At 45.0% G+C, this 20,492-nt stretch overlaps 1 protein-coding gene across 1 annotated transcript in view; it reads left to right on the top strand.

Annotated features, from left to right (window-relative positions):
- Positions 1–19,660, top strand: part of TBC1D10A (TBC1 domain family member 10A) — a 43,601-nt gene extending 23,941 nt beyond the window's left edge. Inside the window, exons 3-9 of the mRNA XM_054996829.1 lie at positions 2,888–2,995; positions 4,495–4,601; positions 7,159–7,273; positions 9,119–9,184; positions 11,279–11,468; positions 13,835–13,989; positions 17,404–19,660. Coding sequence (XP_054852804.1) covers positions 2,888–2,995; positions 4,495–4,601; positions 7,159–7,273; positions 9,119–9,184; positions 11,279–11,468; positions 13,835–13,989; positions 17,404–17,796 — 1,134 coding nt within the window. The 3' untranslated portion in view covers positions 17,797–19,660. The remainder of the gene's footprint in view (positions 1–2,887; positions 2,996–4,494; positions 4,602–7,158; positions 7,274–9,118; positions 9,185–11,278; positions 11,469–13,834; positions 13,990–17,403) is intronic.
- Positions 19,661–20,492: the final 832 nt, after the last annotated feature.

Here is a 20,492-nt window from a genome sequence, read left to right as displayed (position 1 = left end):
GCGCCAACGGTGTGGAGGGCAATCTAAACTCCCCTCTGTCTGGAGATCAGGGGGCGGGACCACCAGCCATGTGACCATTTTCAAGAGGTTCCGGAACTCCATTCCACCCTGTTCCAGCTGAAAAAAAGCCCTGACTGATCATCTTCCAGTCGCTTCACAACTTTATGCACTTAAACAGATGATCCAGCCCTGGCAGGTCCTGACTAGCTTGGCTTTCCATCATATGGAAAGTTCACTGTGCTTCTGCCTTTCTGTTTCACTGCTCTTCTACTTTTTCCTGCTCTGAGGCATCCCCAGATGAGTTCACCAAAACTCTGCAGTTTCCAAGATATGTACAAGCCATGGTTTTTTTTAAATCGAGAAGAGAGAGCCCCTTTCTATTTGAAGCACCTTTGTGCTGTTTGGCTCTGATTTACAAACATCCGTTTCCTCCTGTCAGAGTTTATGTGGATAAGCACTGTATCACACATTTTAGCATGGTCTTAGCAGCTGAAATGTGGCAGAATGGCTATATATCGGAGAACAACCGAGGGGCCCCACCCGACACATATGAACCAACTTATAGCTTTGATTGGTGAAAGAATCAATGAAAAAATTAAAGCTTGGCCAGAAGAAGACGGGACTCGAAACGAGCCTATTGTAAGTGAGCCGGCAAAGCTCGTAGCCATTTCAACACCTTGAAACGCCACTCCTTTTTCTATCCATTGGAGGAAGACAGGTGGCTTGTAGAACTGCCAGCAACTCTGTGCATTCTGGAAAATCTAAAAAGAAAAAATTAAACAATACAAGGACTATATTAGGACCTATGTACAATATATGTTTATTGGGAACGGGATTGTATCAAATTGTATGTACAAATTGGATTGGGAATTTACCACGTGTAATAGAATATTGGAATTAACACTTTATGTATGTTTAATAGGGTTTCATTGTATCCCTAAATTGATCTCCTTGAGCTTCGGCTCCTTTAGCAACGTCTGTATTAGGTTTCCCTTTTGTGCTTGGTTTGGAATCAAAGCTTACACCAGGTTAGCTTGGCACGCACTCTGGTTTTTCAGATAACTGAATGTAGATTGCCTTGGGAAAGAGCAATTTAAGAGCCGGTCCTCCTAACATATGGAAATCAATCACTGGTAGAATGAGTGGGTATATAGGAGTGAGAAAGGGCGAGTTAAAAACCCTTTCACAGGCACATATGTCCAACTACTGGGAACCTCTTACCTGTTGTGTGCATGGCTGTGGTACAGCTGTCTGAGAAAGGCCAGTCACGTGCATCATTCACATTCAGTTGTTGCTCTCTCTTCCATCAAGGTGAGGGATTTTGTGGGGCCCATAGACATAGATCCGTATGTAGACCTGTCTACCTATTTGAAGTATTCCTATGTGGTATAATGTCACATCATAGGAGAGGAGTGCCTGCATGTCCTTGCAGGTATGGATCCATATTTTAGTGGCTGCCTCATCCCATTTTTCCTTAAGCTAGGAAAACAAAGTCCAGCCAATGGAAGGTGCTGTGTTTCAGTAGTAGAGCATCTCCCTTGCATGCAGAAGATCTTGAGTTCAATCCTCAGCATCTCCATTCAAAAGGCTCAGGTAATAGGTGGCGTTTTGGACAGTGCTGCCCTTGATCAACCGATGGTCTAACTCGGTGTAAGGCCGCTTCATGTGTTCTTATGAACAAACTAGCCAAATTGGATCAGTTTACAGAAGTGTGTCTGCTGTGTCTTGTCAAAATGTGTGAGGCACAGACTGATGTTTATATAGAAGGCACATCCTGGAACCTCCCTGGTTTCTCTGCTCTTAATATTCTGGTGTCTGCAGCTTGCTTTTCTCAGCAAACATGAGAAATTTTTTTTGAATGGGTAGGGTGTTCTACAGTTTGCAGTATAGCTGTAACTTTGTACACAGCCCAACAAATTGGAATGGCCCATTTTGTGTGTGCGTGCGTGCGTGAGAGAGAGAGAGAGAGAGAGAGTGCCAAGATGGGGAAGTAGGATCTTGGATCTTCAGGGGGCCTCTGAAAACCACTTAAAATTATATAACCTGTTTCTTCTCCTCTAACATGCAAAATATTTTATTAATTTACTGTTACAACTCTGTAAGTATCTCTCCCATTTTCTATTATGATAATTTTAGGTGGGTAGCTATGTAGATCTGCAGTAAAATAGCAGGATTTGAGTCCAGTGGCACCTTAGACTAACAGAATTCTTCAGACACTTGTCTAAAGAAGGGAGCTCTGACTCTCAGAAGCTTACACCCTGAAAATATTGTTGGCCTCTAAGGTGCCAGTGGACTCAAATCTCATTTTACAGACGGGGAGAACTGAGAATGGGAGAAATAATATGCCCAAGGCCAAGTGATACAAGCTTCAAGAAGTCCAGGTGTGCATATGATGTAAGGAGGAGAGTGTACTGGTGAAAACCCAACAGACACATTTTTAAATTATTCAGAAATCTTAGTCAGTGGTGATAAAGCTTGGTTCTTGCACAGTATATGAAATGCACCTGGATCCTGTTGTGTGTCTTTGGAATCAAACACTTGCTCTGTATCAAGATTACCTCTAAAAATGCCTTTGGTACTTTTCAGAGTAAAATAAGCAAAAGATGAGTCGATGCTCACAAAGAGCTTACCATCTAAACAGTATATCGCAGTTGGGTGTGGGGAGGCAATGGTAATAAAGGATGAATATAAGCAGATAGTATAGCTGATTTGGAAAGCTAAGATGAAGTCAGAGGCATCTGGCCACCTGCTCTTTTTGTTCTGCCAGTGGCTTTGATGGGAATCAGGTGAACTGAGTTTTCTTCTGGGCATGATACCCCATGTCCACGGTGGGAGAAAGAGGCATTAAAGTTCTTGCATATTAATATTAGTTTCCTATCTCTTTCAGATCCGATTGAGATGCCAGAAGGGGATCCCACCATCTTTGAGGGGTCGGGCATGGCAGTACCTTTCAGGAGGCAAAGTCAAGTTGGAGCAGAATCCTGGCAAGTTTGATGTAAGACTGAGTGGAGTGGGAGGAAACATGTTCTCAGCAGTAGGCTGCTGGTCGCTCAGGGACTGTATGCTCAGGGTACTAAAAAAGTATTATTTCATAAAACATGGTGGGGGTGGGTTGTGGAGTTCACTGGGACGAGATGCAGTGGTTACCAGGAGCTTGGAGGCTTTCATTTGGGCCGTTGGAAGGCTTGACACAGCCATGGAGTATTGACCCATCAACAGATGCTAGCAAAGATAGCTAAATGAAAACTCCTCCATCTGAAGAAGTTGCCTTTGAGTAATGGAAGCTGGAACCAGAGGATGCTTTTCCCCCTTTTTGTAACCTCCCTAGATTAGAGGGATCCTTAGCCTGGCTCTGTAAGCCTATTTTCTTCTGTTCTTTAAGGGTGAAAGTCCATCAAGGCAGGCAGTTTCTGCTAAAATATAACTAATTACTTGTAAGGCTGCAACATCCATGGATTTGAATTTCACTTTGGCACTGGGTATCCTTCTAGCTTAGTAATAAAGAGCCCAGTTGCACCTGAAAGACTAACCAATTTTATTGTAGCATAAGCTTTCGAGAACCGCAGCTGTCTTCGTCAGATGCATCTTCTGTATCTGTGGACCTCAGGGCTAATTTGGTAACTCGCGTGTCTGTTTATCAGCCCCTCGCCTAATCCACCCTTTTAGTCTAAGGCCTGGTCTGCCTATGCAGCAGAATGGGGAGTTATGGACTGGAGGTAGGAGACGCTTTTTAATGTTGCTTTGTTAAAAACTCCCTGAAAACAGAAAACTAGTACAGCAGATAAAGATTAAATTAGAACTTTTCTCCCTGATGTGCAAGTTGTGTTTGCAGTGAAGTGTTTTTCACATGTAAAAGGGTTATTTCAGATTGGTCACCTGAAGTAGTACAGTTCTAACATTTCATTCTCAGATATGTGTAGGTGCAGATGATGTCTCCAGTAAGTACTCTAGAACTTCAGTGCTATAGCTAGTACAAATAGGCATTGATAGTTGGTACTGCCTTACCCAAAAGATGCCTGGACTTGTACTGACAGTGGTCAGTTTATGAGTCACCATGCCTACTTGTTACCTGACCATAGATGTCTGCAAGGCAAAGTGCCGCCTTTCCATTGCACTTTGATCCTGTATCTTTGATTACCTGAAGTATCTTTCACTAAACTGGGGACCCGATTAGTGTTTGTGGCAACATCTCCCATATCAAATTAGCTGCCTGGGTTTTTCCCCCAGTTACGCAGTGAATTCTGTGCTTCTGAAATTCAGACTCCAGTGTGAGCACCGTCTCTTAGTTGGAAAGCCTTTTAGGAGTCTGCAGATTGCTGTGCTTAAGAGTCTGTAGAAGTCAATCGTGACACCCGTTTTTAATCTTGTCCTTCCAAAGGAGAATGAATTTTTTTTAGGTATAACAGTACCTGTCCTTGTGACATGGTATGTCTCTTGCTATTCTAGATGTAGGAGCCCCCAAAACCTTGTAGTAATTATTCTGTCTTTTCACAGGAGCTGGATGTGGCCCCAGGGGATCCCAAATGGGTGGATGTAATCGAACGAGATCTCCATAGGCAGTTTCCATTCCATGAAATGTTTGTTGCTCGTGGAGGCCACGGGTAAGCAGAATGGCTCTGCTCTGCTTTTGCATCTTTGTGTTTTAGTAGAACTTCAGGGCTCTATCTGAGCTGAACTCACAACTGATCCTTGTTGTGGAAGCGGTCATGGAACACACTATGTGCTGTCCTTCAGAATTCCGTCTTGCTTGGTGGCCTGGTGACCAAGCACCAGGCACGCTTCAAAAAGTTTTGTCTTTAGGTGTTTGTTGCTGGTTGCCTAGTGTTGCATCACATTGGCTTGTGCAAATGCCACTCTTAGCACAATGGCTTTCTGGTGGGAACTAAGAAGGGTGCGTTCAAAGAATGATAGGCTGTTGTCAGAAGGTTTCCCTAAGGCTGTCCTGCGCCTGAAGAGCTGCAGGTCTGTACATGACTGAGAAGCAGAGGGGAGGGGGGAGTTCTGCTTATGCATATGAACACAATGTTCTCGCCATTCTGAGAACGGACATGATCTGCTGTCTTCAGGGCTGCTTTCACACAAGTGTCTTGTTTTAGTTTAGATGTCTTTTCTTAATTAAGAATTTTATTAAAGCAAAGAAATTGAAGTAAAGTAAGTGCATAATATAAAAGTTATTGAGATTCTAAATTAGACAGTAAATTGAAAGTTATACAATCTTATACAACAAATAAACATATAAACAATATAGGTATAATAGCTTTGGGAGTAAAACAAGCGATACGTTCAAGTTTCCTTAAACCTAACTACATAACATTTCTCCTTCTCCCTCCCTCCCTCCAAGCTTCTGTGTCAGTTAGTTTAGCCTAAGTAATTGAAGAAATCCTTCCATTTTTTCCAGAGCTCGGTTATCAGTCTATTTTGTAAGTAGGTAATCAGTTGGGCCATTGAAGCATATTCATAAATCTTATCTCTCCACTCTGAGAGACTAGGAAAGGCATCATTTTCCCTTCTACCTACAAATAATACTCTTGCTGCCGTCACCATATAACGGAAGAGGTCTCCTTGTTCTTTTCTCACATTAGTTGGTAAAATATTTAAAAGCATACTTTTCAGATTTAATTCAAATCTGAGTTTGAGGATCTTTTGCATTTCGTCATGAATTTTTATCCAGTATTTTTGTGATTCCTTACAAGTCCACCACATATGGTAAAATGTTGCATCCATATTCTGACATTTCCAACTATGTCCACTGTAACCCTTACTAATCCTCACAATATCTTAATCCATAAATTTCCCTATATGTCCAGCGGAATAGTTTCCCCAAAATTTTGCATCCATTTTATCATACAAGTTTTAATTTGCTCCATTTCTGTTTGATATTGCAGTAATAGTTTGTAAATCTTCCCCAAAAGATGCAACAAGTCTCCAGATATTAATAGTTCATATTGTGTCTTTTCTCTCAGCCTGCCGCCTTCTTTGAGAATTTGATCTTTCAATCTTGATACTGTTTGGTGATAAGTCAACCAAGGCATGTTTTTGTTTGGATCTCAGACTGCCAGGAGATTGCTTGTTTTTGGAGCATCCACACAACACTGTCCCCAACTGTTTCCCAAGCATTCACTTTCATGCTCTGTTTGTTCTCTTGTTTGCTCTGTTCTTTACATAACTTGCTCTGGTACTGTGTTTCTGGAAAGATTGTAGTCCAAAATAGTTTGCCCGCTGTATGGATGTGAAAGAACAGATTTTTGGGCATCCTCCCCTGTATTGCTGTCAGTTTCCCTTGTGCTTGTTCTCTTCCGCCCCGCCCCCAACACACACCACTGATGGACTGACTTTAAAAAAATGGTGACAGCTATATTGACATAGCACCATTATGCTATACTAATGTAGCTACTATTGATTTTTTTAAAGCTAGCAAGCAGCCCATTGGCAACACAGGATGAGTGAAGTAGCAGGCAAGAGGGGAAGTGGAGGGAAAGCACAGTGAACATCCCTGTGTGGATGCTCCATTGTTGCTGCCAGTGTAGAATGCAGAGGTATTTGCAAGCGCAGTGAATGCACAGTGGAGGATTATCACCATTTGGAAGCAACTTGCTGCAACTTGCTTTTTGGCCCTCTTTCATTATTGTTGTTTTTGAGATCTTGTAAACTCTGAGCAGAAATATATGGATCCGTAAGTGTACTGAGGCTGCTAACAAGGTAGGCATTAGGAGACTTGGTCACCCCTGGGTGGAAAAGGATTCAATATTTAAGATGATGTCCACCACCACCCCATGTCCTGGTCAGATACAAAAGCTAAAGGGCATGGAAAAATGAGATGTCAACCTCAGAGGCATGACGTCCTGGTGTATGCATAGGACTGACTCAAATACAGCTGTGGTACTAGGCAGTCATACCCCCTTCCCCAAGAAAACGCTACACATGTAAAAAATGTTTTCAGACGACTAGGCACAAGCCCTCTGCAGCTGAGAAAGAAGGGTCTTATAGTATGTCTACTCTCTCCTGGCAGAGTAAGTAGGAAAAGATCAAGTCCTGAGACCCAGAGCAGGTGTGGCATTCTGGGGAAGTGCTGCAACATACCTCTTGGCAACAGGAGAGGGGCACTCATACATTAAGAGGAGAGCCATTGTGGTATGAATTTGGATCTTCTTTGTGCAGGCAACAAGACTTGTTCCGTGTGCTGAAGGCCTACACGCTGTATCGGCCGGAGGAGGGCTACTGCCAGGCCCAGGCACCAATTGCTGCAGTCTTGCTGATGAATATGCCTGCAGAGGTAGGTTATACTTTATCCTGCAGCTGTGTGGAGGTCCCCAAATTCCTCAAACTCCCTTTCAGTGGTTGTTTGGGGGGTGCGTACTCTCGTCCAGGACCCCTCCGCTTGGGGGAGTTTTTCTACCCACCATGGTCACAGTCTGGGCTTATTCTTGTTTACATTTTCAAAAATGCAGAGACGTGCTGGAGAGTTGCCACCAGTGGGCAGAGCTCATTTGTAGAGCACATGCTTTGTATGCAGAAGGCCCCCGATTAAGTCCTGGTATCTCTTGTTAAAAGATCTCTGCTAGTGGGGCTGGGACAAGCTCTTGTTTGAGACCCCAGAGAATTACCACCAGTCATTATTGATGGAACTGGATTAGATGCATCGTTGGTCTCATTTGGTATAAGGCAGTTTTATATGTCCCTATTTGTAGTGCATGTTCACTTCATCTTCAGATACATTTGCAGAGCACTGCGTACACTGAAATGTGACTGCTCATGGTTGCCTCTGGGCATTGCTCGTAGAGTATGCTGGGCCTGGGAGATGCAACTGCTGTTGGAAAACATCTCCTCTAGTTAGCTAGCTAGCATAAATGTTTTCTTGTCAGTCCTGGCAGTGTTAACTTTGCACAGCTGACTTTTTCTCCAAGGCTATTGGCCCTTCTGTAAGCTGGGGGGGGGGCACTCTACATACTCGAGAGTCCCTCATGGTGTTTTGCTCTGCAAATGGAGATTGTGGTTCTAAATGTATCATTTGGAAATGAGTTCTGCTGACTTCAGTGTAGCAGACTTCCACATTACTTTATTGCAACGCTCATAAGAGGTTCCAGCTAAGAAGTTCCTGGTCCGTGATTAGATGGGAGATCTCTTGGGGAACATGTATGCCACCCTGAATTTTCAAGATGAAGAAAAACAGAATATAGATGTCATAATTAGTTTTGAGTATTGGATCCCAGTGTAAGCTGGCCAGGATTGTAGTGAGAGCTGGAAAGATCCCAATTGTGCAAGGATCCCAATACTTACATTCTGGCCTGTGTTGAGTTTGAAGCGCTTTTTGGCAGCTCTGTCTCTGAGCTGTGTAATGCTCTCAGTCTTTTTCATTTAAAAAACACCGTTTGCTTCTGAGCGCTGTGATCTTGTTCTTCTGCCAGAAGAATCCTTGTGCCCCTTTTATCTGGATGCGGTCTTCAGAGGATGTCTGAACCATGCACTTACCATACCTTGGTCTTCACCTGGGTGGAGTTCCTAAAGAATTTAGCATTGGTTAGCAGTATCTGGTGCATAGAGACAATCCTACAGAGCAAGCTGAAGTGGTTCCCTGTGCATTTCTGATTATGTGGCCGGGCGCGGTTAAAGCAGCACAAGCTGTATGTAGAGCCAGTTTTCATCAATGGGTGCAACTTTCCAATGTATGTCTGGACACATGTGACCGTGTCAAGGTTTCATACTGTTGCCTGAGCAGAATTGTGTTTCTTGCAAGAAAACTAAAATATCTCTAACATCTCTGAAGAACTGTATTCAGGGAAAAATTCATCAGTTGCAGCTTTTACGATTGCAGCGATGGGAAGAAATTGGGGTTTGTAGATGCATTTTGTGTTTGGTGAGATTTCAGTGCACCAAGTTCTCGAATTCTCACACTTCTGAGCATCAGGCACAAACTGGGCAGGCAGCAGGAAGAATAATTGGAATCAAAATGGTTCGTAGTTAGAATAGCTTCTAGAAGAGGTTCTACATTTTATTTCTTCTTCCAGGAAAAAGAAATCTGTCTGCACCGCAATTGCTATGAACCCGCAATCCAGCTGTGCTGCTGTGTTCAGTTCTTTCCCATGCAGTAACTTCCATCTCTTCTTCTTCCTCCTTTCAGCAAGCTTTTTGGTGCCTTGTACAGATTTGTGAGAAGTACCTTCCTGGTTACTACAGTGAGAAGTTGGTGAGTGACAGGAACTCATGGATATTGTCCTTGGGGCCTCTTTCTTTTCCTTTAGGGTAGGCTGCGAAGAATCTTCCTTTGTGGGTTGGGAATGAAACTCTCTTGTTGATGGGCTCCTGTAACTGGAATTGACAGAGAGGCCTTGGGGTTGTGGTGCCTCCAAGCCCTGATTTAAAAGTTCAGCATGGTGTGGGAAGAAGCCTTCCAGCAGCTGTAGTGGCTGCCCATGCCCAGAACAGTTACTGGCACCTGCACATAGATTTTTGTGCGCACACAGACAGAAAAGCACAGCACTGATGGATCTCCTTGCTTATCATGTGGAACAAGGAGAGGCAGTGAAGGGAGTTCTTTAGGCACAGCTTGCCTGTAGTTGCTCTAAGGACGGATGACTATTGAGACATAATCTCCTCACAGGGTGATTATTGTTGTGGGGATAATAATGACACACTTTGTAAACCGCTCTGAGTGGGCGTTAAGTTGTCCTGAAGGGCGGTATATAAATCTAATGTTGTTGTTCTTACTGTGAAGTGATAAAATTCTACTGATGGACCAAGAGTCACAGTTCTGCAATGATCAGTCATGGGCTTCATGAATGATGGGGTTTTATTCTATCTCCTTGCGGGCAGATCTTAGTCTGTATGATCTCCCCCCTCCCCCCCCCTCCCCATTTTTTCTAAAAAAAAATTTCCCTATTTTTACTGGAATCCCTGTTACTCATTGATGTGTGTAAAAGTTTGCAAAGCCAACAGTAAAGACATAATTGTGATTCTAAGTCTCCACTTCTCCTTAAGAATGAAAGTGCTCAGCCACACCAAGGCCCCCCACCGTGTCTGTGTTGGCAAGGCGATCCTGTGTCAGGTCTTTATTTCTGGCTTTGCTTAACCCCCGCCCCCCCCCCCGTTATCTGGGTGGAGGAGGGAGTCGTCTTTCTATTTCAAGCACATTCCTTCCTTAATGAAGGTGAGAGAGCCACATATCGTCCATGAGCCTGTGGGCATCACAAAAAGCCCCCTGGTGACTAGCAACTCCCGCAGTTGCTTAAGCCGCCTGCCAACCCTGTCTGTGGTGCTGCCTACCAACCTGCTCCCTCCCCTCTAGTGCTTCAGCATCCGAGCCAAGTGCACCTGGAGAGACGGGGACTAGCGTGCTGGGTGAGGCTGGGAGAGAGAGGGAACTCCCCACAGCCGACTGAGGCAGCCGCAGTTGGTATCAAGAACTGGAATGAGGGTGTGACTGCTGAGGCCTCCAGCACGGAGTTGACAGGTCCATCTCCAGTTTCCCAATGATGATAAATAAATGTCTGGCTGCAGTGGAAGAAACAAATCAAAAAAACTGTATGCTCTATTGCCCCTTCTTATCGTGCTCCCCCCCCCCCGGTAATTAGTTTCCTTCTCCACCTCCAAGCCCTTGCAACATCTTGGGGGGCCTCTTCGGTAGTGTTCTGTGCACATGCAATGGGGCAAATAACTCTCCCCAAACCATTTCAGCTTGAGGAAGGTGGTGGTGGGGAGGCAGGAGCTCATTCCCCCCTCCCTCATGTTGAGCCAAATCGAGCCCCTGGAGACCTTTAAAATGCCATTCTCAACAGCTGCTGTGTGGCTGTGGGGGAACTGAGTCTGATCCAAGTTTCCTGGACCTGACCTGTTACAGAATGCAACATTTAGTTGGCCATCGCTGGTACTTAAGGGACTAAAGAGTTCAAGAGCATCTCACTTCTCTCCTTTGAGGGGGAGATGTGCAAAAATAGCTTTGATTGAGGGAGAACTGCAATAGGGGGCCGTACTAATCCTGGAACCAGCTATTGGAACAGCTGGTTGCTCCATTCATCCAGAGGCTTCTTGCTGCATGAACTCCCCAGAGAAGCAGGGGACTAGATCCTTAGTCATCCAGATCATACCATCTTGAGTATCGAATTACAATGCACAGTGGAGAAAAAAAAATTATGCTTCCTTCTCTGTGATGTGAATTGTGGAGAGGCAAGAGATGAAGTGAATGCCCCCTCTTCCTGAACAAGAACTGAAAGCTGAAAAGTCCCAAGTCTAACTCTCCTGCTTCTCCCTCGACGCTGACCAGGTTTCTTCTTTCTCTACGCAGGAGGCTATCCAACTGGATGGGGAGATCCTCTTCTCACTGCTGCAGAGGGTCTCACCTGTGGCTTATAAACACCTGAGCAAGCAGAAGATTGACCCCATCCTGTACATGACAGAATGGTTCATGTGTGCGTTCTCCAGGACCTTACCGTGGAGCTCTGTGTTGCGTGTCTGGGACATGTTTTTCTGTGAAGGTATGGGCTGGCCCTTCTGCCTGGCTCAAACTGGTGTTGCTTATTGGCTGTGAACAGATGGCTGTAATTGAAGAAATGTATACAGCCTTGATCTGGAGTGGGCAGCTGTGGGGAGCCTATGCTTTCAACTGCCCAACAGCGCCAGGCAGGGGACCAGCATCCTTGGTGCCTACAAGGGAGGAGTTCATGTCCCCTAAAGGTGCTTCCAATCTCAGGTGCCAGGATAGCTGACTTGGCCCATGGATGGCTTCATGCTCCTCCTGTCCTTGATCTGGTTTAGCCTGCCATAGAAGCGTGGAAATTAGCTGTTGCTCCCAGAGAGAGGTTTTCATAGATCTGGAATCCTGTTGTGGTGTGGAGCTAGCTTCTCATGCCACAAGATCTCCAGGAACCTGTGGAGCTAGAGAGAGGAATGCCATGGTCAGGCCCCACATGCAAGCCTCTGTAGCTCCGTCCCTTGCAGTGTTAAGTCTTCTGGCAGACCTGGCCCAATTCCAGTTCTGGTTTTTTTTCCTGCTTGAGAGGAAGGGTGGCCAGCTGCTGCATCCTATGGCTGGGGATGGGTGGGTGGGACAAAGCTCAAGGGGAAACTTGACTGATTCCTTCCCAGGTGCCCTGTGCAAAAAAGGAGGCAGGGCCTCTTATTGAGGGCTTAGAAGCTGTGGTGTTTCTTTCCCTGAAAGTGAGAGGGGCTGGCAATCCCCCCCTTCCCTTTTCATGATTGAGCCAGCGTAGAAGAAGAGCCTTCCGGCTGCCTCATCTGTGACTCTGGCATCTGGTACTCTTCTGTATCTTAAACTTTTTAAAATAATAGTATTTATTTATTACAAATAGTAAGCTCATACATAAAAACACATAAAACATCATGTAATCCTCTCTTTCATATCTCTACAATCATCCGCTACTTCAGTCATACTTAAACTTTTATCCTGGTTACCACCTTGTGAAATAGTTCAGGCGGAGAGTGACTGGCCAAGGTCACCCAGTGTGCTCCAGGGCCGAGCAGGGATTTGAACCTGGGTCTCCCCAGTTCGGATCTATTAACTGCCCACTGTACTACACTGGCTCCTTTGCTGCCACACGTCTCCCTCTCCACCCACCTGCTCTTCTCTTTGCTTTGAAAAAGTTAAATGGGTAGTTTGCTGAGCTGCACCCTTTAAGCCTTCCTGTTGTCAGCTTTGGGTGCTTCTCCACTTAGCCACAGAATGAGAAACTGCTTGGTGGGTCATACAGGCACCGAGGCCCTTGTGAGAGCAGACATTGGGGGCAAATAGCTGTTGAGGCAGAGTGTGGGACTTCCTCCTCCATCTTGGGTTTAGGAGATCCTTTTCTTCTTAAAAGCTGCCACCTGCTGGCAAGCAGCATATCTTCCCCGGATCCTAGAATGTTAGATGCTTTTTAAAAAAAATCTATTTAGGTATTTATGCCCCTCACAACAGTCCTGTGAGGCAGGTTAGGCTGAGGTGTGTCGCTGACCCAAGGTCACCCGGCAGTCTTCCATGGCAGATTGGGGATTTGGGCCTTGGTCTCCCAGATTCCGGTCCAACACAAGTACTGCATCTTAGAACACGACTTAGTTTTTCTTACCACCCATGTGAAACAGATCAGGTTGAGTGTGTGTGACTTCTTCAAGATAGACTATGATAGGCTTTGTTGCTGAGAAAGAGCTTAGCCCAGGCCTCTGAGCAGAAAGTACAGAGCCCTCTCCATTAGACCACAGTAGTTCTCTTAACTGCAAATACACTTCAGCAGTGATGAAAAGAAAAGAGGTGCGTTTCTCAGGAGTCTGTGTATGAGAAGTTGTCTGTATTATTAATCGAAATGTCTTCAGCTGTTGCTTATGGGGCTTTGTTCCTGCAGGCATTGTGAACAATTACCTATCTGAGAGCACTTTTGGGCTGCTCTATACCAGTTGTTGTTTGGTAGGAGTGTTGTCTGACTCAGTAAAAAAAACTTACACTTTCATCAATTAGGTTATTAAAACACTTTATGTCATTGCAGGTAAATAAAATTAAAATAATTCACCCAAAGTTAAAACCCAGGCTAAAAGGTGTATGCAAGTATTCCACAGTATCTGCTGTTCTACAGCATTGGCTGTAATAAATTCCGATGGCTTTCTGAGCCTCTCCGGTGAATCTTGCAGCCCCAAATGTCATGTTAATTTACTTTGAGAAGTACATTTTAATGAAATTACAATAGGCCAAACTGTCCCACAAATAACTCGGTGAATTTTCCTGAGTTTATGACAAATATTGTAATATACTTATAAATATTTTCCTATTTGAGAATCTCGGGGTTGGCTGACTCGCACCCCCTCTCTGGTAATCTGCTGCCTCTGCACCCATATACCACCTTTGTTCTTCCAGGGGTTAAGATCATCTTCCGAGTGGGCCTCGTGCTGCTGAAACACACCCTGGGTTCTTCTGCAGAGCTCAAATCATGTCAGGGGCAGTATGAGACCGTGGAGCGGCTGCGGACGATAAACCCCCAGATCATGCAGGAGACCTTCCTTGTGCAAGAGGTAAAAGGGGGCGCGGCAGTGGGTCTCACTTGTTCCATTTACTGGTGCTCTCAAACCAGTGAGGTATGAACGGGAGACCTGAAAAGGGCAGCGAGTTGGCTGTTTCCTCCGATGTGTGTCGTCTTCCTTTTTAAGGCTGCAAGCTCGAACAGGATTAATTAGTAAGATTAAACTTAATTGGCGTGGTCAAATCCATGACTCTGCACGTTTGGAGCTTGCTGACTTGAACTGCTTTGCATCTTGTGTGTTCCCATTTAGTAGGCAAGGGAAAAGCTAATGCTAAAGGTGTTTCTTTCTTCTTATGCATAGTAATACTTACTGCTGAATTGTGTGGTGTTGAAGGGCTGAAGATCTCTTTAAAAATATCAGTATTTTGGTGAGATAAAGCTGAAAGACAAATGTTCAGTTGATTAATAATCCTAAAACTAAAGTCTTCCACCAAAATGTCACCCTTTGCCAATTTGGGGAAGGCTGTCAGGACTTCTGCAAAGTTTCTGTGGTGGTTTGCAACCTCTTCTGTTCCATGCAATGAAGAAAGCTGTGGCAGGTGGGTGGGATTGCATCTGCCTTATTTTTTAGTTACCTAGATCTGCGACATTTGTGTGCATACTCCCTCCCCGTGTGTCTTCTGATCGCAACTTAAGCTCCCAAGCCAAACATCAACACTGACTCAGTTTCTGAAAATGGTATTGAGAAGTGCAACCAGGAATTGATTTCTCCAGGTTTTGCAGCATCACTGATTTTGAGTTGCTTTTGAACTATATTTCCAAACCTACATCTATACTGCTAAACAGATAGAGTGATATCTGTTTGGAGCAGCTTATGTTGGTATAGAAGAATGTACATTTCCAAGCCGCACAGAACTCTACATCAAGCATAGCAGACAAGAATTCTGCATCACATGGAATCAAGTGATTCAGGATTCTTTCCCAGTTTTTAATGTAAGATTCCAGGTGAGACATTAACATCTCCCCATGGGCATGAGGCAAAGGGCCAGTTCAGATGCACAGACATGTCAAAGTCTAGCGTTTTTTTCTGGATTGCTTGTGGGCTGCCTGATTGCTCACACTGGAAAAAATACCACTTTGGAAGAGATTGTTGATGTACCTTTCCCAGCATGGTGCTTTTCTGTCTGAAGAGTGTTTTTACAAGGGAGCATTCAGACATGCAGCCGGGAAGGGGTTTAGCTCAGGGAAAGCTTCACTCTTGGTGCTATTGATTGCATTCACTAGCCAGGTAACTGAAGAAGCAAAGCAGGAAGAACCACTTCTGCTTTCCATACCACTTACGAGATCTGTACTCACGGTGATCAGAGCCAGAGCTCAGTAGCAGAGTGCATACTTTGTGTGCATTAAAATCCATGTTCCGTCCCTGGCATCTCCTGTTAACCGGATCTTAGGCGTCAGGGTTAGGAAGGATCTGTTTGGAGTAGCTGCCAGACAACGGTAGGCTAAGTGAAGTCAGTATTGTAACTCTATAGAAAGCAGCTTCCTGTGTGGCCAGGTCTGAATTGGCTTGGTTCAGTGCAGTGCTGCCCTCTGCTGGCATTGACTTTGCATAACAAGCACACTAAAAGCATTTGTTCAACATTCATTAGGGCCCTAGTTTTGAATCCAAAGTAATAAACCCTTCCTGGTTGCCTCTGCACTGCAATGTAATCTTGGATTTTGTCTTAAATATTGTTTAAGGTTAACCTGTGCTCCCAGGACAAAGACACAGCAAGACCTGCCTTGGGAAGTGTTTGGAAGATTAGTTTATGAATCTGTGAAGCTGCCTTATACAGGGTCCAGCCATAGGTGCCTCTAGATTAATGTCCTTGTGGATTAGCAGCGGCTCTCCAGGGTCTCAGGCAGAGAAGGTCTTTCCCATGCATCTGACGAAGAGAACTGTGATTCTCAAAAGCTTATGCTACAATAAAGTTGGTTAGTCTTAAAGGTGCTACTGGGCTCTCTTTTTGATTTTCCCATCGCTTGCTACCTGAATTCCTTTAGCTGGAGATACTGGAGAGTTAACTTTTCTGCATGCCAAACACATTGGTAGTTTTAATCCCTTTTATCCTTTAAACACTACTGCAAAATGTTAAATGGCTGCCATCTAAATGCACTGTGTATAGTTCTGCAGGCTTATGCATCCTACACAGAAGGTACTGTGTGCATGAGGAGTAGACTCATGCCCAAGTGTATGATTGGAGAATTTCTGCAGGGTGGGGGGAAAGGGTTGCAAACACCACACTGTGACAGAAACCTGTGAGTTCGTGTGAAGGAGATGCAGCAGTCTCTCTCCATGTATGCAAGAACCTTTAGACTTGGTGATTCGCATGAACAATGGACACCTTACGGTGCATCTTTGATCCCCAGGGAGGAAGTGATCCTAGTACTATACTATGGAGTATAATGCAGCAGTCACATATGCAGTGTAAAGGTTAGTTCACCTGCACGTGCCTTATGTACCATTTGTATATAGGCAAGGTGCCCAGAATCCTGTCTGGCTTCGCAAGAGAAGAAGTCTTACCTTGATGGTGGACAAAGTACCTGAGGAAGAGGGTGGAGAAGCACTGATTGTTTTTAACACATGATTATTAAAAAGTGAGCCAGGCCATCAGGTGGGGGCAAGGGGGCACAGAAAGAGGGAAGGGAAGGGTGAAGGGGAGACAGTTTAGCAGTCAGTCTTAAGAAGTGCTTTTTCAAATATTGTCGGAGGGGGGTAGTGTCTGCACTGGGGCAATGAATTCCAGGGAGAAAGAGGCACGAAATAGATGAAGGAATCCTCAGTTTAGTTAAGAAGAAAGTATCAATAGGAGGGAGGGAGGGAGTAAAAATGGGGCCAAAGCACAAACATCTGCATAAGAGCAGAAGAATAGAAACTTAAACTGAATTAGATCAGGAGATTTAAGCCAATGAAGAGAATATGAATGTAAGCAAAACAAGATGCAGTGAGGAACAAACTAGTTAAGAATGGAGGGAAATGGTGGGAACTGACCACAAAATTACAGTAGTCGAGCTGGGAAAAGGTAAGAGACTAAATTTTCATATTTGTGGGAGCTGGATAAGTAAGAAAGGGCAAGCTTTTGCTAATAGCTTGAATAAGAGTCAGAGGACATGCAGCATTCTGTAGCTGAGGGAAAGGAACAAGAGTAGAATTACCTAAGAGTAGAGGGAAAAGAAGGCACCAGTGCCACAAAAGGAGAGGAGATCAGTTGCTTACTCTAAGAGTTAAATCACATAGTTTTCAAATGAAAGTAACTGGGTGTGGATATCTGACAGGGTCTTGGATCAGAAGCTTGCGGGGGAAGAGGCGGAAGAAGAAAAATTGCCCTTAAGTTAGAGGACATGGATATCCTGGTCACACTACGGGTATACTTTCCTACGGAGCTCCCTAAGAAAAGTACACTGGGTTTTTTATTCCTCCTTTCAGATCATAGAGTTGCCAGTGACAGAGCGCCACATAGAGCGAGAGCACCTGATCCAGCTGAAGAAATGGAAGGAGACCCATGGGGAGCTGCAGTGCAAATCCCCACCCCGTTTCCACGGCGCCAAAGCCATCAGTGACTCCGAGCCTTATCCCCGCAAGGCCTTGGAGCCCTCTCCTTCCATCATCCTCCCACCTGACTCCAGGCTCTCGCCCAAGGGTCGCAAGGGCAAATTGCCAAAAGGAGACAAGAAACGGGACCGAGGAAAGGGCCGCCTGGCCAACGGGCCCATCCCTGAAGAGAATGGAACTCAGAGTTCGCTGGAGCCAGAGGCCTCTTCCCTCCACCAGTCAAAGGAGAGTTTCAGTTCCCAAGAAAGCGAGGACACCTACCTGTAAACACAATGGCTGCACATTCCAGACTCCTGGCTTGGTCCAAAGCAGCTGGGTCTAAGTTGCCCCTGTGGCCAGACTCTGGAGCCATGGTAATGGGTTGGGCAACTGGGAAGCTGGGGGCAGCTAGTGCCTTGGGGCACTTGGGGAAAGCTAGGTAAGGGCTTTTCTCCATGAGTCTTAATTTTGTGCCACATGCAGCCCAGTGGCCAATAGACAAGCCAAATATGCTTTGGGTATCTCATTAGGAAGAGATACTTGCAGCTGTCTCCTGCTATTGCGTTCTTCACTGGTGGGAGTCCAGTGTTTGATTGGCATGAATCATGCAGATATAGAACACAGTTTTGCCACACACCCACCATTACCTGTGAAAGTATTGCTCAATCAGCACAGTTCTCATGGCTGAGACAATGAATGCACATTCCACAGTGCATTCTGGGAACTGGTGGAGGCTGAGTTGCTGGCCATATCCACTAGTGTAGGACATCTGTCTCAGTGAATAGGCTACATCCATTCCTTGACCTCTTGGCAAGATTGCCATTGAAGGGTCCTTTTTTAGGTCAGTTGAGGCTGCTGAAGCTCTCTAGTTCTTGCATTCCCATCCCAAGTCATAGGGGCGGCAGTGCTGCTCTCAGTTGTTACTCTCCTGTTACCATACAGATGAGTTTTCCTGCTGGCACTTCTTCCATTTTAGGCTTCCAGTTGAGCCAGTTTGTCCTTCCCTCATCTGAATGGTAGCTTGATGTTTTCTATTCCTTGCTGTTAGTTGGACTTGGAATCCAACAGACCTGGAGGACCCCTCATTTCCACAGCTGCTTGGGCATTTCTGCCCTACACGTAGGAACAATCAGGTGGTTTGACATTTTTTTTTTTTGGCTGAAGTGACCAATTAAGATCCTTGTCTCTTAGATGAGGAAGGAGCTGATTAATTTCAGCTGACAGCAGGGGTTGATAAAAGGGCAGAGAACCGATTAGCGGCATAGTTGCCTATCCTGGTTCTCTTGTGAGCTATGCTGAATTAAGACTTCGGATGCTGAATCCACCAGCCACTTACAGACCAGTTTCTTTTGTAGAAATAATTGTTGCAGGAATCAGATATGTGCACCATGTTACGGGTGATTTTGAGTTGGGGCAAGGCATACTTGATGTACGCCTTGGCTTGAATTTATATATATATATTAGGCTTCAACTCTGGATCTGGTGCTAGGATTTCGCCAGGAATAGGACGGCCCATTTACAGGACACTAAAGTAACTTCCTTTGCCCACCCACTACAGGGTGCTCCTCTCCTGGTCTTCAGAAGGTGGCAGCAGTATTAAGTCAACCCTCTTCTTTGCCTCTTGCCCATTTTATCTTTGATAAATGTAAAGCTGAACCCTGATAGGCTGGTGGGAAAGGGTATCCCTTGTTGCAGCTTGTGAAGCTGTGCTTATTATTAAAACTGCAAGCTGCTGAATGTAGTGCTTTGTTGCAGTCCACCTTCCCTCTAGCCCATTGCAGGCTCAGGTTGGGATTTCCCATTTTACAGATTGAAGCAGTAGCCAGCATTTACATCCAAGATATACTGAGCAGAGTCTTGGGATCTTTTTCTGAGATTCATTGAGGAGGCTCAGGAATAATGTTTCTCCCCCTTCCTGTCCCCCTCCCCCATTTATGGCTGGAACGAACATCCAGAAGGGGCGGGGGCAGTTTTCCTTGCTGCTGCCATTTCTGATGGTTGCACTCTTAACACGGGGTGGGAGACTGTCCTTTCTCCACTTATTGCCAGGTTATGACTGACAGGTGGTCTCTGTGTTTGGGTTCTTTTTAAAAACAAAAATCAGTAGCTATAAAAGTTTTGTACAAGCTAAATAAACCAGAATTATGTAAAATGTGGTGTGGTGTCTGCCTTGAAGGGCTCGGACTGTTTTTTTAGCAAGGAGACAGATGTTGGCAGAAGTCTTTCCTGGTACCTTTGTTACATTTCAGTAATGGCTTTTTGTGGCAGCTTCTCCCTGTGTGTGACACCCCACTCCCGCCTCCTTTGCCATCAAAGATTTCCTAATAATATGTGTAGCATTTCTAACTTCCATAGGCATATTTCTCTTTTGAGCATCTCAAGGAAGAAGGTCAGTAACTTCATGCTTTGCAAATACAGGACTCATGCTGAGCTAGATGCGTACCTAGCATGGTCTGGGCTACGAAGCAGAGCAGCTCTGTGATTCTCTTGTCTGTAAACCTGCATGGCCATGCAAAAATTAGTTTCTGCAAGACCTCAGGGATCATCGTCTTTGTCATCTGTTGTCTTAAGCAACTTAGCTTGGCCCTCAGAGGCCCTACTGCATTTATACCAAAAGAGAAAGGGATAGCCAATGCTAAAATAGATAACCAAGGAGTTGCAAAAAAAAATCCCTTCCCCCTACAAATAAATATAAGCAAAATAAAACAGGAATCTTGTGGCACCTGGAAGATCAACAAAATTTATTTTGCTAGGGATGTTTTCCCTATATTAAAGGGAAACATACACATGACGCCATCCTCATTCCGAGCACGGCTCATGGTTTTCCCAAGGCTTTCGCCTTTAAACCAGGCTGAAAATAAACCAATTTTAGATCAGACACAAAGGCAGAATCTGTGGAGTGACAGTCATGGAGGGTCTGTGTGGACAGTTCTTCCATTGCCACTACCGTGATGGAGGGTCGAGCCAAAATCTGCTTTCAAACT

This window comes from Eublepharis macularius, chromosome 13 (assembly GCF_028583425.1).
Source record: "Eublepharis macularius isolate TG4126 chromosome 13, MPM_Emac_v1.0, whole genome shotgun sequence".
NCBI classification, from domain to species: domain Eukaryota; kingdom Metazoa; phylum Chordata; class Lepidosauria; order Squamata; family Eublepharidae; genus Eublepharis; species Eublepharis macularius.
This window is presented reverse-complemented; position numbering and strand designations above follow the sequence as displayed.